We start from the raw sequence: 24,702 nt of genomic DNA, 5'->3' as shown, positions 1-24,702 counted from the left end.
GTAAATCGCAAATGTCATAACGCAGAAGTTACGCCAACTCCAGTGGGACACAGTCAGACATCCGCCCTGTAGTCCTGATCGGTTCCCTTGCGATTATCACGCCTTCGGTCCTGTCCGACGATCAGGAAGTTACAGACTTCTACACGTAGCAGATCACAGTGTTTTACCAAACGGATATCTTCAATCTGATGTGTCGGTGGGATGATTGCCTCAGTGCTCAGGGTGATTTTTTCTGAATGACATACCGATCCTGGACTGTATGGCCTTCGAACTGAAGCTTTTTGATCGCCCCCTTATACATTACCTTCCAAAGTTCACGCATATGATTTTGTGATGGTTGTTTTAACACGATCTTAAACGTAAGTTGTGAGTCATTGCTACACAGCATTCTTTGGTTAAAGGAGATGTGGAAGAGCTGCTTCGTAGACTGCAGGAAGGATAAATCTCTCTGGATAATAGTCCAAAGAGAGACCTGCAGGTACTGTGCAGCGACATGGTGAAGCCGGATGGTAGGTTTATCTATGCGCTCAGCTTCAAGAGCCTACGGCAAAGTTATCCCGTACACGGGAAAGTAATATTCAAAATAACTTCTGTAATTATGAAACCTCAATGGCTCTGCTAATTGTGATCCTGTTTATCAACACCAATTGGATGTGGATCATAAGTACAAAGTGTTGCTTTCCTTTGAAAGAAGTTACATTTGCGATTAATGGATGACGGATATACACTCCTGGAAATGGAAAAAAGAACACATTGACACCGGTGTGTCAGACCCACCATACTTGCTCCGGACACTGCGAGAGGGCTGTACAAGCAATGATCACACGCACGGCACAGCGGACACACCAGGAACCGCGGTGCTGGCCGTCGAATGGCGCTAGCTGCGCAGCATTTGTGCACCGCCGCCGTCAGTGTCAGCCAGTTTGCCGTGGCATACGGAGCTCCATCGCAGTCTTTAACACTGGTAGCATGCCGCGACAGCGTGGACGTGAACCGTATGTGCAGTTGACGGACTTTGAGCGAGGGCGTATAGTGGGCATGCGGGAGGCCGGGTGGACGTACCGCCGAATTGCTCAACACGTGGGGCGTGAGGTCTCCACAGTACATCGATGTTGTCGCCAGTGGTCGGCGGAAGGTGCACGTGCCCGTCGACCTGGGACCGGACCGCAGCGACGCACGGATGCACGCCAAGACCGTAGGATCCTACGCAGTGCCGTAGGGGACCGCACCGCCACTTCCCAGCAAATTAGGGACACTGTTGCTCCTGGGGTATCGGCGAGGACCATTCGCAACCGTCTCCATGAAGCTGGGCTACGGTCCCGCACACTGTTAGGCCGTCTTCCGCTCACGCCCCAACATCGTGCAGCCCGCCTCCAGTGGTGTCGCGACAGGCGTGAATGGAGGGACGAATGGAGACGTGTCGTCTTCAGCGATGAGAGTCGCTTCTGCGTTGGTGACAATGATGGTCGTATGCGTGTTTGGCGCCGTGCAGGTGAGCGCCACAATTAGGACTGCATACGACCGAGGCACACAGGGCCAACACCCGGCATCATGGTGTGGGGAGCGATCTCCTACACTGGCCGTACACCACTGGTGATCGTCGAGGGGACACTGAATAGTGCACGGTACATCCAAACCGTCATCGAACCCATCGTTCTACCATTCCTAGACCGGCAAGGGAACTTGCTGTTCCAACAGAACAATGCACGTCCGCATGTATCCCGTGCCACCCAACGTGCTCTAGGAGGTGTAAGTCAACTACCCTGCCAGCAAAATCTCCGGATCTGTCCCCCATTGAGCATGTTTGGGACTGGATGAAGCGTCGTCTCACGCGGTCTGCACGTCCAGCACGAACGCTTGTCCAACTGAGGCGCCAGATGGAAATGGCATGGCAAGCCGTTCCACAGGACTACACCAGCATCTCTACGATCGTCTCCATGGAAGAATAGCAGCCTGCATTGCTGCGAAAGGTGGATATACACTGTACTAGTGCCGACATTGTGCATGCTCTGTTGCCTGTGTCTATGTGCCTGTGGTTCTGTCAGTGTGATCATGTGATGTATCTGACCCCAGGAATGTGTCAATAAAGTTTCCCCTTCCTGGGACAATGAATTAACGGTGTTCTTATTTCAATTTCCAGGAGTGTATAAAGAAATTCACTTTGGAGCACCTAGCGCGGTGGCGGAATTGAATAGAGGTGAGACAATAATGAGAGCTGTTTTGATGGACGTTTGAAACAATCAATTAACCCCTTCAGACCCTCTAGCTACAATCATGTACTTTAACTTTTACTGTGTCTTAGCTACAACAGACGTATTTTTCCCAATGGAAAGCTGAGGTACACGTTTGTGAATGTTCAACCTTATCATCGTGTGCTATTACTATCAATTTTATGCATCACTATGAAAATATCGGCAAGTCAACGTAGCAGTGCACAGGAGTTCGTGACCACTAGACTACACGGATGTGGTTGGTTTGCTATGTTCCACTGTATAACTCAATATTGGTATTGTTATTTTGCATGTTGTTGTTGTGGTCTTCAGTCCTGAGACTGGTTTGATGCAACTCTCCATGCTACCCTATCCTGTGCAAGCTTCTTCATCTCCCAGTACTTACTGCAACCCACACCCTTCTGAATCTGCTTAGTGTATTCATCTCTTGGTCTCCCTCTTCGATTTTTACCTTCCACGCTGCCCTCCAATACCAAATTGGTGATCCCTTGATGCCTCAGAACATGTCCTACCAACGGATCCCTTCTTCTGGTCAAGTTGTGCCACAAACTTCTCTTCTCTCCAATCCTATTCAATACTTCATCATTAGTTATGTGATCTACCCATCTAATCTTCAGCATTCTTCTGTAGCACCACATTTCGAAAGCTTCCATTCTCTTCTTGTCCAAACTATTTATCGTCCATGTTTCACTTCCATACATGGCTACACTCCATACAAATACTTTCAGAAACGACTTCCTGACACTTACATCTATACTCGATGTTAACAAATTTCTCTTCTTCAGAAACGGTTTCCTTGCCATTGCCAGTCTACATTTTATATCTTCTCTACTTCGACCATCATCAGTTATTTTGCTCCCCAAATAGCAACACTCCTTTACTACTTTAAGTGCCTCATTTCCTGCTCTTATTCCCTCAGCATCACCCGACTTAATTCGACTACATTCCATTATCCTCGTTTTGCTTTTGTTGATGTGCATCTTATACCCTCCTTTCAAGACACTGTCCATTCCGTTCAACTGCTCTTCCAAGTCCTTTGCTGTCTCTGACAGAATTACAATGTCATCGGCGAACCTCAAAATTTTTATTTCTTCTCCATGGATTTTAATACCTACTCCGAATTCTTCTTTTGTTTTCTTCAATGCTTGTTCAATATACAGACTGAATAATATCGGGGACAGGCTACAACCCTGTCTCACTCCCTTCCCAACCACTGCTTCCCTTTCATGTCCCTCAACTCTTATAACTGACATCTGCTTTCTATACAAATTGTAAATATCCTTTCGCTCCCTGTATTTTGCATGATAATTATTGAATGATCATTTTACTGCTTATTACAAGAGGGAATATTTCATAACTAGTTATTTTAGTCCATGAAATGAAGCCAAGTTTACGAAGTATGTTTTGAAAACGGTTTCATATTTTTGTATAAATCTTGCACCTAAAATCATTAAAAAGTCAACTAAGACCACTGACAAATAAAAACAATTCCTTCTTCCAGAAAAAATTCAGGTCTGACAAGGTCAAATTGGCAACACATAAAAAATGTGTTGGGTAGATTGGCTCTTACACGACATTTTGTTAAATTCTTTATATACATTTTTTTAGCTTTCCTCTTAGCTTATTTCCATTACATGTAAAAATGAGAACGAAAATTGAAGTCTGGGTTCAGTAGTACAAGGATAAGCGGTACCTGTGGGCTTTCAAACTGCGAAAGTTCAGAAAATTAAGGAAAACTATCAACTTCTCGAATATTACATCTGTTTGGCAAATTCATTCATTAGCTTATATGATACGAATTTTCTTCTAAATGTAGAAAGCCAGCCTCGAAACATTTCCTAATCGAATGATAACAGTAGTAATAACACGAACATATGCAGCAATGTTGTGTAGGAGAGCGATGTATCGGCGTTGTTTACCATTTTCACTGGGAAGATGTATGCGAATTACAGCGGCAAACGCTAGGAAGACTTAATGCAGGTAGGCCAACACCACCCACATGTGTTATCTAGATATTTTTCTTATTCAGTTATGGCACACTTCAGGGTATCAATAAATCCATACTACATATGTGCTAAGCGGGTTTGATTGTTAGTGGTGACTAAAAACTGTATGAGATTACTATTTGTGGATGCTTCGTCTGTTTCTTAGACATCTAGACGTACATACGTAGCAGCAGGCCACAAGACCCTGTCAAATATTTCATGTAAAGAACTTTACGAAACAATACCACGTTATACCTGATTTCGGAAAGATAAAGTACTGGTATGACTGGTACATCCAACAATCCAGTTGGATAATTACAGTTTTTTTAGTGGTAGGAGTGACAAGACAGCCTGTGAAGTATTACTAAATGCCTTCTCCGAAAACTGCCTAGAGGAGGTAGATCCAAACCCCACTCATGACGGAAATGTTTTAGATCGAATGGTGCAGAAAGACCTAACCTCTTGAGGATGTCCGCTTCACAACTGATATCAGTTGTCTTGAGGCAGTTTTAGCGACACTGAATAACGATATATGAAGGGAAACTACAACAAGTAGAAAGACATTCAGCAAACCAGACAATGAAGCAGTAGAATCATATCTCAATGACGAACACGAAACTTTTACCTCATGTACCCAGTAGTTCATAGTGGGAAGGACCCTCTATGATATATAGTCACTGTAAAGAAACTTCTAAGGGAAAGGAGAATACTGCATAATAGACGTTAAAGAAAGCGTAGGACTATAGGTAGAGAGGTGCGGAATGAAGCACATTTTGCTGTCAAGAAGCCTTAAAGCCTTAAAGTAAATAAAAGAAAAAAGAACAAATAATAACAAAAAAGAACCATACTCCCCTTTCATGACCACAACAGTTTCTCTATTATATATAAGCAAAGACAAATATGGAACCTGTATACCAATAAATGTATTATATGTATTATATCATACTGTTTTTATTTAATCTTTCCTTTCACTAATAATAAAATAAGATTAAATAATACCTAAAAAAATCTAATAAAAATAGCTGAATATTGTCAAAAGATCCTTCACAACACCCAAAGAAATTCTGACCGCACGTAAAGGCTCTTAGTGGTATTAAAGTTAGTGCCCAGTCACTCATGGACGAGACAAGAACTGAAATTGAGAGTAGAAAAACAAGAAATATGGAATTTGAGAACGATTTAGCTCCTCATTTAACTAAAATAGACCATAGCTTCTCACCACCCAAGAAAAGAACTATTCCCAGTGGTTGGAAGGAAGTACAGATCACATCAGTCTACCATGTATTTCGAAAACGTTGATCACTTGAAACCCAAAGTCATAATTTTCTAACATGACATCCTGGAGGCTATTTGTCGAGGCATTCAAGAAGATTTAATCTTACTTGATTGCTGAAATGCATTTCAATCAGTACCAAATACAAGGTTATTGTCTAAAATATAGTAGTATGGGGTATGAAGGGAAATTTGTGAGTGGATAGAACATTTCTCAGTGGGGGGGAAGCAACATGTTAGCATGCAAGGCGAGTAAGTGGCAAATGAGCCACAGTAGACTCAGTAAAATCATACAAATACTGGGTCTAATACTTGGTGGGGACATGAAATGGAAAGATCATATAGGCTCAGTTGTTGATAAAACAGGTAGCAAATTCGGTTTATTCTGTAGAATACCCGGGAAATGCAATCAGTCTACAAAGGATATTGCTTACAGAGCACTCGTATGACCCATCTAAGTATGCTAGTCAAGCGTGTGGGACCCGCGCCATATAGTACGAGGTGCATTCAAGTTCTAAGGCCTCCGATTTTTTTTCTCCGGACTGGAAAGAGATAGAAACATGCGTATTGTTTTAAAATGAGGCCGCGTTCATTGTCAATACGTCCCAGAGATGGCAGCACCGTACGACAGATGTAATTTTACCGCCAGCGGCGAGAATGAGAACTGTTTTAAATACTTAAAATGGCGACGTTTTCCTTACTTGAACAGCGTGCAATCATTCGTTTTCTGAATTTGCGTGGTGTGAAATCAAATGAAATTCATCGACACTTGAAGGAGACATGTGGTGATGGAGTTATGGGTGTGTCGAAAGTGCGTTCGTGGGTGCGACAGTTTAATGAAGGCAGAACATTGTGTGACAACAAACCGAAACAATCTCGGGCTCGCACAAGCCGGTCTGACGACATGATCGAGAAAGTGGAGAGAATTGTTTTGGGGGATCGCTGAATGACTGTTGAACAGATCGCCTCCAGAGTTGGCATTTCTGTGGGTTCTGTGCACACAATCCTGCATGACGACCTGAAAATGCGAAAAGTCTCATCCAGGTGGGTGCCACGAATGCTGACGGACGACCACATGGCTGCCCGTGTGGCATGTTCCCAAGCAATGTTGACGCGCAACGACAGAATGAATCGGACTTTCTTTTCGTCGGTTGTGACAATGGATGAGACGTGGATGCCATTTTTCAATCCAGAAACAAAGCGCCAGTCAGCTCAATGGAAGCACACAGATTCACCGCCACCAAAGAAATTTCGGGTAACCGCCAGTGCTGAAAAAATGATGGTGTGCATGTTCTGAGATAGCGAGGGCGTAATCCTTGCCCATTGCGTTCCAAAGGGCACTACGGTAACAGGTGCATCCTACGAAAATATTTTGAAGAACAAATTCCTTCCTGCACTGCAACAAAAACGTCCGGGAAGGGCTGCACGTGTGCTGTTTCACCAAGACAACGCACCCGCACATCGAGCTAACGTTACGCAACAGTTTCTTCGTGATAACAACTTTGAAGTGATTCCTCATGCTCCCTACGCACCTGACCTGGCTCCTAGTGACTTTTGGATTTTTCCAACAATGAAAGACACTCTCCGTGGCCGCACATTCACCAGCCGTGCTGCTATTGCCTCAGCGATTTTCCAGTGGTCAAAACAGACTCCTAAAGAAGCCTTCGCCGCTGCCATTGAATCATGGCGTCAGCGTTGTAAAAAATGTGTACGTCTGCAGGGCGATTACGTCGAGAAGTAACGCCAGTTTCATCGATTTCGGGTGAGTAGCTAATTAGAAAAAAAATCGGAGGCCTTAGAACTTGAATGCACCTCGTACTATCAAGGGATACTGAATTCGCACGGAGAAGTGCAGCACGAATGGTCATAAGTTTATTTGACGTAATGGAGAGCGTAACGGCGATGTTGAAAGGACGAAACTGGCAGACACTTAAAGGTAGACGTAAACTACCCCAAGGAAGGCTACTTCAAAAGTTTCAAGAACCGGTTTTGAATAATTATAGGAATATACTAGATCCCCCTACTTATCACCCCCGTAGGGTTCGTAAGGACAAGATTAGACTGATAACAGGACAAACAGACGCTTATAAACAGTCATCCTTTCACCCTTCCCGAGCTCCATACGTGAATTGAACGGGTAGAATGGGGCGTACTCTCTGCCACTCACTTCATTGCGGTTTGCAGAGTATGGATGTGCACGTAAATGTACGCATCGGTGCGTAACTAATATTATTTTATTTTCGTTTGTATTATGTGAGTTATTTGTAAGAGGAGTAAACTTACTTCGTGACGTATTTAAGAAGATGTTGAAACGGATGTAATTTTGTTAATTAAGATAACCAGTTGGTTTTTACACGCATTCATTTGTTCATATTTAAATGTTATTGTGTAAAATTCCTCCTATTTTTTTGTCCTGTGACAAACTATAGAATTATGCTCTGTTTTCCACATATGTAAATTATTGTCTAGGTTTTAATTATAAAATGATCCAAAAATATTATTCTCTACGTTATGTGATGGCCCATTTAAAGAGATATTTTATCTGAGTAAAATGTTGTCAAGATTCAGGAGAGTTTTTTGTTGAAACAAGAGGAAGTGAGTTACCTTACAGGGAGGATGATATTAGTTTATGCAGACACGGTGAGTGAACATTTTAACTTGATTTTGATAACGGATTTGAGATTGGGCCTCAATTACCGGTTCCCCAGAGACCCTTTAGTTGTACGAGGGTAGGGGAAGCCATCGTGGGAGCTGTGAAATACTAATTTCTTACGGAGAATTATTATGCAAATGGAGGTGACTACTGTATTAAACCCGAAAATTATTGAAAGACTGTCTTCGTGGACTTAAGCTGTGGGGAAACGGAAAGTGTAACAAGTGAAAGTCGCTGATGAGAAGTGTGAACTGTGTTAATTAGATGCTGAGATGTACCTAACTGTGATTTGTTTTTCAGGGCTGCATTAAGGACAGAATAAGATTTTAGGGATCAAACGTTGTGTGCACAGCACAGTGAAGTTTAAGCAGACAGAAGCTGACCGACTGTACCGGCCATTCCTGCACTTTTCGTGTTGCGTGTATGGACTAAACTGTGAACACAGTAATAAAATTAACTTTCAACGGGCGCTGGTTGTGTTAAATGTATATTGCCCTAACTGGGCACCAAACAGCTGTTCTAGTATTTGTTGGGACTATTGAGGCTTTCAGCATGTCGCGAACTGTCGGCCGGTGGACTCTCACTGCAGAACTTCAAAACCCTAAGATTTAACGTGATATTAACCTTAGCAAGTACGTTATTGCCAAGATCGTTCATTTTGTCCTGGTGTAGCAGACGTCACAGATCCTATTGCAGCACCAGTGAGGATACGTCATCCCCAAAAGGCGGTACAGGTATTGACGTCCTCGCATGACAATATTTATTTAACAGCATGAAATTTACAACTACCAGTACTAATGTACAATCAGAAATAAATCTAGTAAAAGGTAGATGGTTATCACTCTCAAGAAAAATCACTGTTATATAAGCAAAACAAAAAGAGAGAAAGGAAAAACTCATGATTGATGGACTATAATATAAACAGTCGGCTTTTGAGACGAGTGAAGTATTTGATTGACAGTTTGGTAACAGCATTCGACAAACCATTGAAACTTAACTGCATTGTAATATCATGTATTACTTCATACAGATAGTGCGAGCAGAACAGTAAACAATTTACGTTTGTCAACTAATTTTGGAGGGTCGGATATTAAATGATTAACGCAATCATTTCTTGGAGTCGTGTGTTATCACAGGTCATTAATTATGAAAGCAACCATCACAACTGATTTCACAACGGAGGACTCTGTACAGTCTACTTACTTATCTGACATAATTTGTCAAATACTTGTTTGCTTATTCTGCCTTCACATGCATTACAGAGATTTATTCACATCAGTACAATCTTGATATGTCTGGACTTTAAAAAACGTGCTACCTTGTTTGAATATGTTACTATGAAGTATGATTGAGACAGAGCATATGACTAATGTGTGTGCGTTCTATGCTTACATTTGACGGGATGTGAATCCAGTATTTGCGTACGATATGTAGCGAAGGACAAAGATACGTCTGGCAGTCGCCAATATACTGTTCCGTTATCCAAGGACAGGCTAGTTGTCGTAATAAACTAGATAGTACAGCAAGTACGTTTCGAAACAGGATAAAACACCAGTGCATTAGCGTTCTCTAGACTTTCAGTACTAATCTTTTTCGAGGATAAGTTACTTATTTTTCGTACAGTTTCACAATTTTTGACCAAACACATGACAAACTAGCGGCTCGTTTTGCAAGTTTTCCTATTTCTTCCATTAACAGAACTTTACAGAGTTTCTAAACTACCAAAACGATCAATAAATGGTGGATGAGTTGCATATATGTATCTGTTTGTCATCTTATTCACATCCATAATGAGAGTTATGTCGTTGTTCCAACTGAAACAGCTCTAGATGGATACCTGTGGCCATTTCAACTGACGAGCATCAGCTACGACAGTTCTTTCTCCCCGTAAGGATTTACCTGCAGCTTTTCCTACATTTCTAAACAACTTTCTGATGATGCGAGCATCCTGTGAACAATGGCGACGTTCATATTATGCTTCCACGATGAATACCCTAGTCCTTCCCATGCCTCCCAGTTAGGAAAGACTTGCTGAGTTGTGTTTCGACAAGAAACAGTGCTCAGTAGTACAGGACAGTATTAAAGGCTTTCTGGAAGGCATGGTTCACAGCATCAACTCGGGTCCAGTTATCAGCAATCATTTGAATTTCTAAAGGAAGAAGAACGAACTACTCACAAGTTCTGTGTTAAGAACGCGACATGATTCTTGCGAACGGACAGTTGAGCATTCAGAGAAGCTGTTATACGTGAGAACAATGCACGTTCCTACAAACTGACATGCTATGGTTATGTTTAACTGTATCTGTTCTGCCACAGCGTTGAAAAACTGTTTCGAAGTGAGCATTTCCACTGATAGAGAATACTCTATTATCCAATACATCTACAACAAACTGTAGGAAGTATGAGGATCAATTCTATCACAAAGTTCATGTGAAACCTAAGAGTTACCCCATCCTGCGTGATTTTCGTTGCTTTACGACTTACCAAACTTCACTGTGTCACGCCTCTAATCCTATAGGCAAGAATAAATAGCAATTAGCATCTTTATTAGATCAAGATCGTTGAGGGTTACCGCAAACAACCACAAATATTTTCACAAGCTTATTTTATTTTGTTACCAGTACTGCTAAAAGTATTTTTAGGTGGTTATGGTCAGACTCAACAGTCTTCAGTAGAATGATAGCCAAGGAATTCAACATTGTTCAGGAATGTATGTCGCAGTGTACTGTTGTATCGTTCGACTCTCCTCGCACACATAGATCGGTTTTTGGCGTCCTAATGACTGCAAGGTGTAGAGGCGCCATACCTTGGAAAACTCTTCGCTGAGGTGCTCTCCGGCTGCGAAGTCCACCTCTATGTTGGTGTACTCGAGTGCTAGAGCCTCGAGCGCCATCTTGACAGCCGTCGACGGGGGACTGTCACTGACCGAGTACAGCTTCAGGCCAGCCATCTCGGACACAGTACGGACGACACGTCACCTGCAAACAGGACTGGCGTCACTAAAACGTCAAAAACTTACAGCACGTCCAAAGCTCCCAGTGAATGTTCTGTACTCTACGTAATTACTAAGTTACAGAAAGAATCATTTGCTCGAACGTGGAGTGTACCCGATCACGAATTTTGCGTTGAAGGAGCATCATAATGGCTACGGGGATTAGTGGCACAGAGTTGTTGTAGCAAGACTTAATGTCATAACACCCAAACACAGTAAAACTATACGAAAAATATATCTATTTAAAGAAACAAATAAAAATTTGCATGACGCCCTCCTAAGAGACAGTCTCCAGTTCTTTCAGTCTGACTATGTAAGGATTAGACCACGCTAGATTTAAATTCAAAGAAATAATATCGATGACAATGGAGAGATATTTACCAAGGAAATTAATAATAGATGATCCTGATCATTACGCTAAATTGGTCAGAACACTATTGCAGAAAATAACGAAAAAAACATGCCAAATTTAAAAGAATGCGAGGCCCCAAGACTGTCGCAGTTTTACAGAAGCACGAAATTTCGCACGAGCTTCAATACGAAATGCTTTTAGTAGTTTCCACAATGAAACTCTGTCTCGAAATCTGGCAGAAAATCCAAAGAGATTGTGGTCGTATGTAAAGTAAACCAGCGGCAAGACGTGATAGTACCTTCACTGTGCGATAATACTGATGGTGTTACTGATGACAGTGCCACTAATGCTGAGTTCTCTGAAATTCCTTCACCAAAGAAGTAAATATTCCAGAATTTTCATCAAGAACAACAGCAAACGTGGGTTACTTAAAAGCAAATATCCTCGATGTAGCGAATCAGCTTAAATTACTGATTAAAGGGAAGGTTTCCAGTCTATTTTGTATACCAGCCAGGTTCCTTTCAGTGTATGATGATACGACAGCTCCACGCTTAGCAATCATATACACTGCGGGGCAAATAAAAGAGCCTTTATGAGTGGATACGATTGGACGTGAATGTATGCATACAACCACACCCCGTAAGACGCACACAACGTGTACACCCGCCAAGTGATCGAAGACGGTTCAGAGCGATATGCAAGATGTGTTAGTGTGAGTTGGGTTCGTGGGTCGCTCAACTACGATGTCATAAGCGCATCGGTATGTTACTGTGAGTGGAGCAGTGCAAAGAGGACTGTGGTACTCACAGTGGAGTAGTGAGTGTTCGTTGTGGAAAGTTACGTGACAGCAAAGTCGTGGAAACAGTGTGGTCAGTTGTTTGCTGAGTTGTTTAATGGTGTCACAGTGCCAGCAAAGAGTACCATGCAACGACTAGTCAGAAAATGGCGTCAGACAGGATCTGTTTTGAACAAGTCAAAAAACATTCCGAAACGTGCCCACACACCTCAAAATGTGGCTGCGGCTCAGCAGAAAATGTTTCAGTCTTGCCAAATCATCCCGACGCCTGTCGCAAGAAACCGGCATATCACGTCGATCACGTGGACGAATTTTCCACCTGGATCTGCCCATGCATACCTTCCTAGTGTCAGTTGTTCACATACAGGGTTATTACAAATGATTGAAGCGATTTCACAGCTCTACAATAACTTTATTATTTGAGATATTTTCACAATGCTTTGCACACACATACAAAAACTCAAAAAGTTTTTTTAGGCATTCACAAATGTTCGATATGTGCCCCTTTAGTGATTCGGCAGACATCAAGCCGATAATCAAGTTCCTCCCACACTCGGCGCAACATGTCCCCATCAATGAGTTCGAAAGCATCGTTGATGCGAGCTCGCAGTTCTGGCATGTTTCTTGGTAGAGGAGGTTTAAACACTGAATCTTTCACATAACCACAAAGAAAGAAATCGCATGGGGTTAAGTCGGGAGAGCGTGGAGGCCATGACATGAATTGCTGATCATGATCTCCACCACGACCGATCCATCGGTTTTCCAATCTCCTGTTTAAGAAATGCCGAACATCATGATGGAAGTGCGGTGGAGCACCATCCTGTTGAAAGATGAAGTCGGCGCTGTCGGTCTCCAATTGTGGCATGAGCCAATTTTCCAGCATGTCCAGATACACGTGTCCTGTAACGTTTTTTCGCAAAAGAAAAAGGGGCCGTAAACTTTAAACCGTGAGATTGCACAAAACACGTTAACTTTTGATGAATTGCGAATTTGCTGCACGAACGCGTGAGGATTCTCTACCGCCCAGATTCGCACATTGTGTCTGCTCACTTCACCATTAAGAAAAAATGTTGCTTCATCACTGAAAACAAGTTTCGCACTGAACGCATCCTCTTCCATGAGCTGTTGCAACCGCGCCGAAAATTCAAAGCGTTTGACTTTGTCATCGGGTGTCAGGGCTTGTAGCAATTGTAAACGGTAAGGCTTCTGCTTTAGCCTTTTCCGTAAGATTTTCCAAACCGTCGGCTGTGGTACCTTTAGCTCCCTGCTTGCTTTATTCGTCGACCTCCGCGGGCTACGCGTGAAACATGCCCTCACGCGTTCAACCGTTTCTTCGCTCACTGCATGCCGACCCGTTGATTTCCCCTTACAGAGGCATCCAGAAGCTTTAAACTGCGCATACCATCGCCGAATGGAGTTAGCAGTTGGTGGATCTTTGTTGAACTTCGTCCTGAAGTGTCGTTGCACTGTTATGACTGACTGATGTGAGTGCATTTCAAGCACGACATACGCTTTCTCGGCTCCTGTCGCCATTTTGTCTCACTGCGCTCTCGAGCGCTCTGGCGGCAGAAACCTGAAGTGCGGCTTCAGGCGAACAAAACTTTATGAGTTTTTCTACATATCTGTAGTGTGTCGTCACGATATGTCAATGAATGGAGCAACAGTGAATTTATGAAATCGCTTCAATCATTTGTAATAGCCCTGTATTAGAACCAACAGATGCTTCCCAGCGTCTCCGGTTTTGTGAGTAGCTGCTCACTGAGATAACAACGAATGGCGTGGACATGAATCTGTTCTTCATGTCTGATGAAGCCTGGTTTCATCTGAGTGGTTATGTCAACTCAAGGACTCATAGGTGCTGGGTAGCGGCGAATCCTCATAACCTCTACGAAACACCATTGCATGATCAGAAGGTTAGGGTTGGTTTGCAGTGTCTGCACGCCGCATTATTGGTCCCATCTTCCTTCATCAAACGCTCATGGAACAACTGCCAATATAGCCGGCCAAACCTTGGAGCACATTTAAACAACTGACAGAGTTGTTAGCAGAGGTCAGTCGGGCCGCGGTCCTAGCTGCTCATCCAGGTCAACTGATCGGTCAGTGCGCAATTACTTTGCGTGGGGAGGCCTCAAGTCTGAGGTGTATCACAACAACCCTCATATATTTCAAGAACTGCAGCGGAACATTTCAGTTGAGGTTGCATCAATTCCATCAGACCAGCTTCGATCCACCTTCAGCATCTTGCTGACCAGGGACGAAAAGTGGCAAGAGATGAATGGTAAGCACTTTCAACATCAACTATAGTGACGGTAGTACAGTATTTCCTGCCTCCGCTGTGTTTCTGTGTACCCTTCTACAGCTCGTGGTCTCGCGGTAGCGTTCTCGCTTCCTGAGCACGGGGTCCCGGGTTCGATTCCCGGCGGGGACAGGGATTTTCACCTGTTGTGTCGTCTTCATCATCATCATTCATCCTCATTACGGTCGAATGAAGTCAATGGTAAACCACCTCCACTAGGACTTTGCCTAGTACGGAGGTGCGGATCTCCCGCTGTGTCCCCTACGCTCTGGGGACTTCATCATCATCATCATCATCTGTGTACCCTTGAACTCTGTTCTGGGGCCATTTTTATTTGCTCTAGGCTGCACAACAGCTTTATCGCTGAAACATCGTACCTAAAGACGGGAAATTCACACAAGCCATACCAATACCAGAGAAATGAAATAGGAGTAATCCGCTGAATTACAAACTCATATCACTAACATCGATACATAGTAGGATTTTGGAACATACGTCATGCTCGAATGTTGTGAATTACGTCGAAGAAAACGATTTATTGAGAAACAGCCAACACGGATTCAGAAAATGTCGCTCTTGTGAAACACAAATAGCTCTTTATTCTCACAAAGTAATGAGTGCTATCGACAGGGGATCTCCATATTTTTACATGTCCAGGAGGCTTCTTACAGCGTTCCTCAAAAGGAACTGCTAATCAAATTGCATGACTAGGGAGTATCATGTCAGTTGTGTGACTGGATTCGTGGTTTCCTGTCAGAAATGTCACAATTCGTAGTAACTGACGGAAAGTCATCTAGTAAAACAGAAGTAATGTCTGGCGTTCCCCAAGGAAGTGCTGTAGACCCTCTGCTGTTCCTGATCTACATAAACCATTTAGGAGACAATCTGAGCATCTCAGTTTGTTTGCACGTGATGCTGTCATTTTCCCTCTTTTAAAGCCATCAGGTGATCAAAAACAACTGCAAAATGATTTAGACCAGGAAAGATGTGAAAGGTGATAACTGAATCTACACGATATATCACACAAATCTAAAGTCTGTCAATTCAACGAAATGGTTAGGGACTACAGCTACGAATAACTTAAAATGAAACGATAACATAGATAAAATTGTGGGCAAAGTAAACCAAAGACGACTAGAAAATATAACAGGTCTACTTAGAAACCGTCAAAAATACTCTTTCCCGTCCTCTTCTGGTGTAATGCTGAACGGTATGGGAACCGCATCAGATAGAGTTGACGGAGGAGATCGAAAAATCCCAAAGCAGGACAGCTGGTTTTGCATTATTCTCAAATAGGGGAGAGAGTGCCACGGATATGATACGCGAATTGGGGTGTCACTCATTGAAACAAAGGCGTTCTTCATTGCGGCAGGATATACTCATGAAATTTCAATCGTCAGGGTCGTCTTCTGAATGTGAAAAAATTTTCTGGCGCTCGCGTACATGGGCAGATACAGTGACGAAGCAAAGTATTATGAGCATTGCCTATAGCGACGTTGGATGCCGCCTGGTGCCGTTGCGGCCACGTGACGCGGTAACAATAGTATGTAAGCGGAGCGTACACGGACGGGGGATCACCGTAGCGAAGATATGCGCTGCAAACGGGCAAATCCATTGAGATAAGCGGCGTTGACAAAGAGCAGATTATTACACTACTAGCCATTAAAATTGCTACACCAAGAGGAAATGCAGATGATAAACGGGTGTTCATTGGACGAATATACACTCCTGGAAATTGAAATAAGAACACCGTGAATTCATTGTCCCAGGAAGGGGAAACTTTATTGACACATACCTGGGGTCAGATACATCACATGATCACACTGACAGAACCACAGGCACATAGACACAGGCAACAGAGCATGCACAATGTCGGCACTAGTACAGTGTATATCCACCTTTCACAGCAATGCAGGCTGCTATTCTCCCATGGAGACGATCGTAGAGATGCTGGATGTAGTCCTGTGGAACGGCTTGTCATGCCATTACCACCTGGCGCCTCAGTTGGACCAGCGTTCGTGCTGGACGTGCAGACCGCGTGAGACGACGCTTCATCCAGTCCCAAACATGCTCAATGGGGGACAGATCCGGAGATCTTGCTGGCCAGGGTAGTTGACTTACACCTTCTAGAGCACGTTGGGTGGCACGGGATACATGCGGACGTGCATTGTCCTGTTGGAACAGCAAGTTCCCTTGCCGGTCTAGGAATGGTAGAACGATGGGTTCGATGACGGTTTGGATGTACCGTGCACTATTCAGTGTCCCCTCGACGATCACCAGTGGTGTACGGCCAGTGTAGGAGATCGCTCCCCACACCATGATGCCGGGTGTTGGCCCTGTGTGCCTCGGTCGTATGCAGTCCTGATTGTGGCGCTCACCTGCACGGCGCCAAACACGCATACGACCATCATTGGCACCAAGGCAGAAGCGACTCTCATCGCTGAAGACGACACGTCTCCATTCGTCCCTCCATTCACGCCTGTCGCGACACCACTGGAGGCGGGCTGCACGATGTTGGGGCGTGAGCGGAAGACGGCCTAACGGTGTGCGGGACCGTAGCCCAGCTTCATGGAGACGGTTGCGAATGGTCCTCGCCGATACCCCAGGAGCAACAGTGTCCCTAATTTGCTGGAAAGTGGCGGTGCGGTCCCCTACGGCACTGCGTAGGATCCTACGGTCTTGGCGTGCATCCGTGCGTCGCTGCGGTCCGGTCCCAGGTCGACGGGCACGTGCACCTTCCGCCGACCACTGGCGACAACATCGATGTACTGTGGAGACCTCACGCCCCACGTGTTGAGCAATTCGGCGGTACGTCCACCCGGCCTCCCGCATGCCCACTATACGCCCTCGCTCAAAGTCCGTCAACTGCACATACGGTTCACGTCCACGCTGTCGCGGCATGCTACCAGTGTTAAAGACTGCGATGGAGCTCCGTATGCCACGGCAAACTGGCTGACACTGACGGCGGCGGTGCACAAATGCTGCGTAACTAGCGCCATTCGACGGCCAACACCGCGGTTCCTGGTGTGTCCGCTGTGCCGTGCGTGTGATCATTGCTTGTACAGCCCTCTCGCAGTGTCCGGAGCAAGTATGGTGGGTCTGACATAGCGGTGTCAATGAGTACTTTTTTCCATTTCCAGGAGTGTATTATAATAGAACTGACATGCGATTATATTTTCACGCAATTTTGGTGCATAGATCCTGAGAAATCAGTACCACCTCTGGCCGTAATAACGGCCTTGATACGCCTGGGCATTGAGTGAAACAGAGCTTCGATGGCGTGTACAGGTACAGCTGTCCATGCAGCTTCAACACGATACCACAGTTCATCAAGAGTAGTGACTGACGTATTCTGACGAGCCAGTTGCTCGGCCACCATTGACCAGACGTTTTCAATTGGTGAGACATCTGGAGAATGTGCTGGCCAGGGCAGCAGTCGAACATTTTCTGTATCCAGAAAGGCCCGTACAGGACCTGCAACATGCGGTCGTGCATTATCCTGCTGAAATGTAGGGTTTCGCAATGATCGATTGAAGGGTAGAGCCATGGGTCGTAACACATCTGAAATGTAACGTCCACTGTTCAAAGTGCCGTCAATGCAAACAAGAGGTGACCGAGACGTGTAACCAATGGCACGCACTACTATTACGCCGGGTGATACGCCAGTATGGCGATGACGAATACACGCTTCCAACGTGCGTTCACCGCGATGTCGCCAAACGCGGATGGGAGCATCATGATGCAGTAAACAGAACCTGGATTCATCCGAAAAAATGACGATTTGCCATTCGTGCACCCATGTTCGTCGTTGAGTACACCATCGCAGGCGCCCCTGTCTGTGATGCAGCGTCAATAGTAACCGCAGCCATGGTCTCTGAGCTGATAGTCCATGCTGCTGCAAACGTCGTCGAACTGTTGGTGAAGATGGTTGTTGTCTTGCAAACGTCCCCACCTGTTGACTCAGGGATCGAGACGTGGCTGCACGATCCGTTACAGCACGTCATCTTCGTGGCGTAGCAATTGTAATGGCCAGTAGTCTATTAAGCAGAGCCTGTGAACAATTATCTGGAAAACCGGGAAGTTGGTCGAATGTTCACGTGCTGCTTTCGAGAGCATATACAAAACAAACAGAGGTAGAAGGACGGTGAAACTACCACTAGAATGTAAATGGTTGGACGTCCACGACTCTTCACTGTCTTGTCTGCTCTGTAAAGTAGGATAAATAGTGATCTGTGGCGTCTCTAAGGAAAGAACACAATGCTGGTGCAAGCACAAATGTTTCGGAGCACACCATTCATCGTACATTGTTGAATATGGAGCTCCGCAGCAGACCACCCCTACGTGTTCACATATTGACCCGACGACGTCATCAGTTACGATTGTAGTGGGCACAGGACCATCGAGAATCGACCGTCGATCAATGAAAACGTGTCGGTTCTTCGGGTGAATCACATTTTTGCTACGCTAGGTCGATGGTCTTAGGTCGATGGTCTTAGGTCGATGATCGCCTCTACAAACGCCTTCATTGAGCTGAACGGCGGCTCGAAACGTGCCGCGCGCCACGAACGGTTGGTGGGAGCGGTATTATGCTGTGGGAGACATTCTGCTGCGTCTGCATGGCACCTCTCGTAGTAATCTGAGACACGCTGACAGCTGCGAACCACCTGCATCCCTTCATGCTTGATGTCTTCCCCGACTTTCTGCAGTATAATTGTCCGTTTCTCGGAGCCAGAACCGCGTTACAGTAGTTTGAAGAGCATTATAGTGATCTCACGTAGATGTCTCTGGGACCAAATTTGCCTTATGTAAATCCTATTGAACCCATCAGTGTCGCTATCGGGCACCATCACCGCGTCCGTAAATCAGCGGCCCATTATTTACTCAAATTACATGACCTATGCATCTAATGCCATGTACCTCTGCAAAACAGTCCACTAACTGCCGGTTTCCTAAAACGTAGAATCAGTGATATATTTCGTTGCAGTGTCGGACAAACAAACCATTAAGCTGATGGTCATAATGTTTTGATTCATCAGTGTATGATTATCATAATAAAATAAGAGAAATCTGAGCTCGCACGGAAAAATTTAAATGTTCGTTTTTCCCTATTTCTTCCGTACCCTCTTCTAGAGTGGAATCCTCTGTCAGATACTTAATTATGAACTGCAGAGTAATCGTGTAGAAGCAGATGTAGAAGTAGAGTGAACATTTAAAACTATATGTCGAACTTGTAGTCGACCTGAATGATTACCAGGTTCAAGTGCCTGAAGTACAGTCACTTTTATTCTGAAATTTCGGGTACTCATCCAATATCAATTTTCTGACAGGTAGCATTAGGTGATTTTTCATTTTCAAGCTTACATCTCGTAAGCCATGACACAAATATCAATGTCGGAAGGGTATGAAATCGGCCAGACTCAATTTCACAGCGCCATAAACAGCTATTATCTCCAAATGAAGCAATACGTATGGCAGATTTTAGACATGTGTTTATTTTCGTCGCCATGAAAGTTGGCAATAACAGCACAGGTCCAACTGGGTTGAGTATGGGAATCCAACAAACATCAGTACTTCGATCAATGCTATATGATATGTACACAGTAGATGTGCATGTCATTTTCGGCAGCAACAGTAACTTACTTCCATACGACGTTTCATCGATATACACAACAAGTGACAACCTAGAAGGACATCACGAAATACATGCAGATGTGATAGCTCTTGAAAACTGGTCATAGGAAAGTGGGTTAATAACACTGCAGAACAAGGCTGCCGTGAGTACATATACCACAAAGAGGATGCAAGAGATCTCCTCTAACATGACAGTAGGAGCATAATTGCTGCCGATGAATGTGATGATGCAATACAATCTAAGGAAGAAAAAATAAATAAAATAAAAAAATAAAGAAAAGGATCACTACGAACGAACTATCCTAATATGGCGGAAATCAGTAGATCAGATGTACAGACAAACAAACTATTCCTATTCCAGAAAATAGGATGATTTATTCAAGAGAACGAACTTCACAAGTTGAGCAAGTCAATGAAGCGTTGGTCCACTTCCCACCTTATATCCTCCTGAGGATATCCTGCCAAATTCTGTACAACTGCCACGTTAGATCTTCAAAATCTCGAGATGGTTGGAGGATGCTTACCATTATTCTTCAAATGTTCTTAATTGGGGAGAGATCCGAGGGTCCTTCTCGCAAAAGTAGGGTTTCAAAAATGGTTCAAATGGCTCTAAGCACTGTGGGACTTAATATATGAGGTCATCAGTCCCCTAGACTTAGAATTTCTTAATCCAACTAACATAAGGACATCACATACACCCATGCCCGAGGCAGGATTCGAACCTGCGACCGCAGAAGCAGCGCGGTTTGGGACTGAAGAAGGAAGGGTTTGGCAAGCACGAAGACAAGCTGTGTGCGGGCTGGCATTATCTTCTGAAATGTAAGCCAAGAATGGCTTGCCATGAAGGCAATAAAATGGGGTGCGGAGTATCGTTGACGTACCGCTGTGCTGTAAGGGTGCCGTATATAACAACCAAACGGGTTCTTCTATGAAAGGAAATGGCACCCCAGACCATGATTTCTGGTTGTCAGGCAGTATGGAGGGTGACAGTCAGACTTGTATCCCACCATTGTCCACAGCGTTTTCAGACAAGTCTTCGTCCTGGAATCTCACTGACTGGAGTAAAATTGACTTCAGTGATGAGTCCCGCTTCGAAATGAGACCCGATGACCAGGTAAATAATGTTTATACTGCTTGCCTTCATGTTTGAAAACCATATCCTGGAAGGCAGGGTCGCAGGGTCTTTCCCAAAATGAGAACATTGGGAGCATTGTGGCTCAGGATCGTCCAACCAGTCGAGATATTGACGATCTAACGCAACAATTGTACAGAAATTGGCACGATACCTCTCAGGAGAACATTCAACAACTCTGTCAATCAATGCCAAGCATAATAACTAATTGCAAAGGCACCAGATGTGGACCAATGCATTATATTTGCTCAATATGCGAAGCTCTTTCTCCTGAATAAATAAATAATTTTTTTCTGAAATTATTTTCATTTATTTGCCTGTGCATGTGCATGACATCTTCCGATTCCGTCCCATTTGGATAATTCCTTCGTTCGTTTTTTATTTTATTATTAATTTGCAGTTTATTCAGGGCTAGTATTAGCTCACCAGATCAAGTATTAGCCACAACCTTAAAACAGTACTATGGTCGCCTCGGAAAGACCTAGATGGTGTCTAACTGGTACCAGGCGGGCATGTGACGCTCCACTGCTGACGTAGGTGATGGCAGTGAAATGGTGTGCGAGGCGCTCTTGCGCAATCAGCGCAGTAACGTGAGTCAATGTGGGGACGGGATACAGTCACTGAAAGGAACTATCGCGTTTGGATGTGCCTGGAATATTGTTTTGTGAACGTGCACTGTCCAACGTGTCTACAATCATTGTTGTACCATTCACAATCATGTAATGCGAAGTGAGAACAGTGGTCGAATAAATATCTTAAACGAATGGGACCTGGGACGAGTGTCACTCCTTGTCTTTGTCAATCGGTCTCAAACCGAATGGGAATTGTTGACATTAGGGAAAGCAGCTGGATCTCAACCAGTACCAGTGAACACTACGAAGGACCTTGCAAAAGGGCATTTCTTTCAGGGCCACATAAACGTGCAAGTTTTCAAGGCTTATTTTGTGTACTATGACCCAGACCAACTCGGGTTTTCGTCAACATAGACCAGAAGGTTTATTTCAGCATTCTCAGTGACAAAGTGCTGCTTTTCTTGTTTATGCTATAGGGACATTAACGTGACCATCACCTATGTTCGACCTCAATGTGCAATAACCACTTATAGAAGGCAACTAGCAGCATTAATAGTAGGGGGATATAAAACATGTTGTGGGAGACACGGAAAACAGTGCAGTCGTTGTCGCTATGGGGAAACAGAGCTATTTACCTGACGTCGAGGAGCGTATGACTATTGGCTTTCGGGTCAAGGGTGGAAACATTTCCGAAACGGTGAAGTTCGTAAACTGTACGCGTGTCGCGCGTGGTTAAAGTATAGCGGGCATGGGAAAATGACGCCATCCAAAACTGGCATCAAGGCAACAGCGGTGCACCACGGTCCATAGATGTCAGGTCTGAACAATGGCTGCGGAGATACGTATGGGTAAATAGACTTGCAACTGTTGAACAACTGACCGTCCATATGAACCAGTGGGCTACCAACAGTGTCTTATCCATAACCGATCAGCAAACGTCTCTGTAGCAGCCACCTGGTTCATGCACCCATGCTGACTGCTGATCATCGGTGACGAAGGCTGGAATTTGCACACCAATACCGCAGCTGCACGTCCACTGAGGGATAACAGGTGGTCTTTTCAAATGAATCAAGTTTTACTCTACATCAGGCATATGGCCATTGGCGTGCACGGCCATACACCAATCATCAAAAGGATCCAGGCCGGAGGAGGGAGTGTTATAGTCTGGGGAATCTTTTCGTGCCACTTCCTGGGTGATCTCGTCATTCTGGGAGGCACAATGGATCAATAAAAGTATGCATGTATTCTTACGGACCATGTCCACCCCTACAAGCAGCTTGTTTTTCCTCGGCACGATGGCATCTACCAAAAGGTCTATGCAGCGAGTCACACAGCTCGCAGTATACGTGCGTGGCTCGAAGATCACCAGTATGAGTTTACCGTGCTCCTCCGGGCACCAGACTCCCCAGATTTAAACATAAATCGAGAATCTGTGAGACCACCTCGATCAGGCAGCTCGCATCATCGATCGTCGTCCGAGAAACCTAGTACAACTGGCCACGGCACATGGGCTTCATATTCCTGTCGGTGCCTTCTCTTCTTGCATGTTTCGCAGTGGTCTGCGTTGCAAAAGGGCGTTATTCAGGCTTTTGGCAGGTGCTCACATTCTTGTGACTGGTCATTGTACAGCTTCAAGATGAGCATGCTGTGGACTTTCTCGTCTTCCAAGACGACTACACCACACGTTTCTTATTTGATGAACACTTAGGTACCCTATCGCTCATCGATTGGCCCACTAAATCACACGATCTTAATTATATAGAAAATGTCCGAGACTATTTGGAATAGCGTTTGAAACGAAGGAATCAATCTAACCGCAATTTTTTAGCTCTACTCGATCAGATTACCAATGAGTGGATTCAGGTGGATTTAGAATACCTGAAGACGTGCAGACTCTCTTGTTCGTCGAACTGAGGCTATTATCAAGGATGGAGACAGTGTTGCGTGGTATCAGCCACTTATCTCACTGAAAAAATTAATATTTTTCCCTCTGTGTTTACGAAGCCAACTGTAAGGACAGTACATATAAATCAAGTATAAACAAAATATGAGGAGAATATCAACGTGCTGAGTGCAGTGACAAGCGTAACACAGAGGACAGATTACAACACCTGCCCGAATGTCAACAGCGTCCTTGTGTAACAAAATGCCTCCACCCGCGAGGGACTGTACCGAAAGTAGCACTTCTATTTCAGCACCTTTTTAAACATGGTTACTTCTATACCGCCTTTGAACCCGATGTGAGGCTTCACTAGCCGGCTAAATTAACTATTTTAAACGACCTTAAAAAAGGGTAGTTAAACAGAAAAAGAAATTCACATTTTCGGATTTTTATCTCATTATAAAATTTGCAATTTTCCGAATTTAATTATATATGTATCTTATAAACTCACACGGGGAGTATTTTATTTTACTTTTTAAATATAATCTACACTGGTTGAAAATGTTAAAAAGTTTTACGTGCATGACTTCAAGATCTAATAAAATCGATAATTTTTTTTTATAGAGAAGGCTGTGGATTGCTGTACTATAAAAGTCATGTCCAGAAGAGGATGGGCACTAGGCTGAGGAAGCTGAAACAAAGTTTGAGAGACAAGAAACTTTCTGATGGTAAAACCATAAGAGGCAGGCTGACAGACAGAATGATTGATAAACTACAGTAGTATTATGGGTATGGCCCTTGGAAATAATACTGAGGATTTGTTGAAAATGAAACAGGCAGTATGGCCTACCTTCTTCCACAACTTTTAGCTGATGAAAAATCAGTACATAGCTTTTGACTTCCTGGAC

General features: G+C 44.2%; 1 protein-coding gene across 2 annotated transcripts in view; it reads right to left on the bottom strand.

The window, feature by feature from the left end:
• The window catches only part of LOC126161885 (glutathione S-transferase 1), a 97,602-nt gene that overhangs the window by 39,009 nt on the left and 33,891 nt on the right, over window positions 1-24,702 (bottom strand). For both annotated transcript variants that reach the window (XM_049918023.1, XM_049918025.1), the window contains exon 2: window positions 10,948-11,119. In XM_049918023.1, coding sequence (XP_049773980.1) covers window positions 10,948-11,091 — 144 coding nt within the window. In that variant the 5' untranslated portion in view covers window positions 11,092-11,119. The remainder of the gene's footprint in view (window positions 1-10,947; window positions 11,120-24,702) is intronic.

This window comes from Schistocerca cancellata, chromosome 2, assembly GCF_023864275.1.
Source record: "Schistocerca cancellata isolate TAMUIC-IGC-003103 chromosome 2, iqSchCanc2.1, whole genome shotgun sequence".
NCBI lineage: Eukaryota > Metazoa > Arthropoda > Insecta > Orthoptera > Acrididae > Schistocerca > Schistocerca cancellata.
This window is presented reverse-complemented; position numbering and strand designations above follow the sequence as displayed.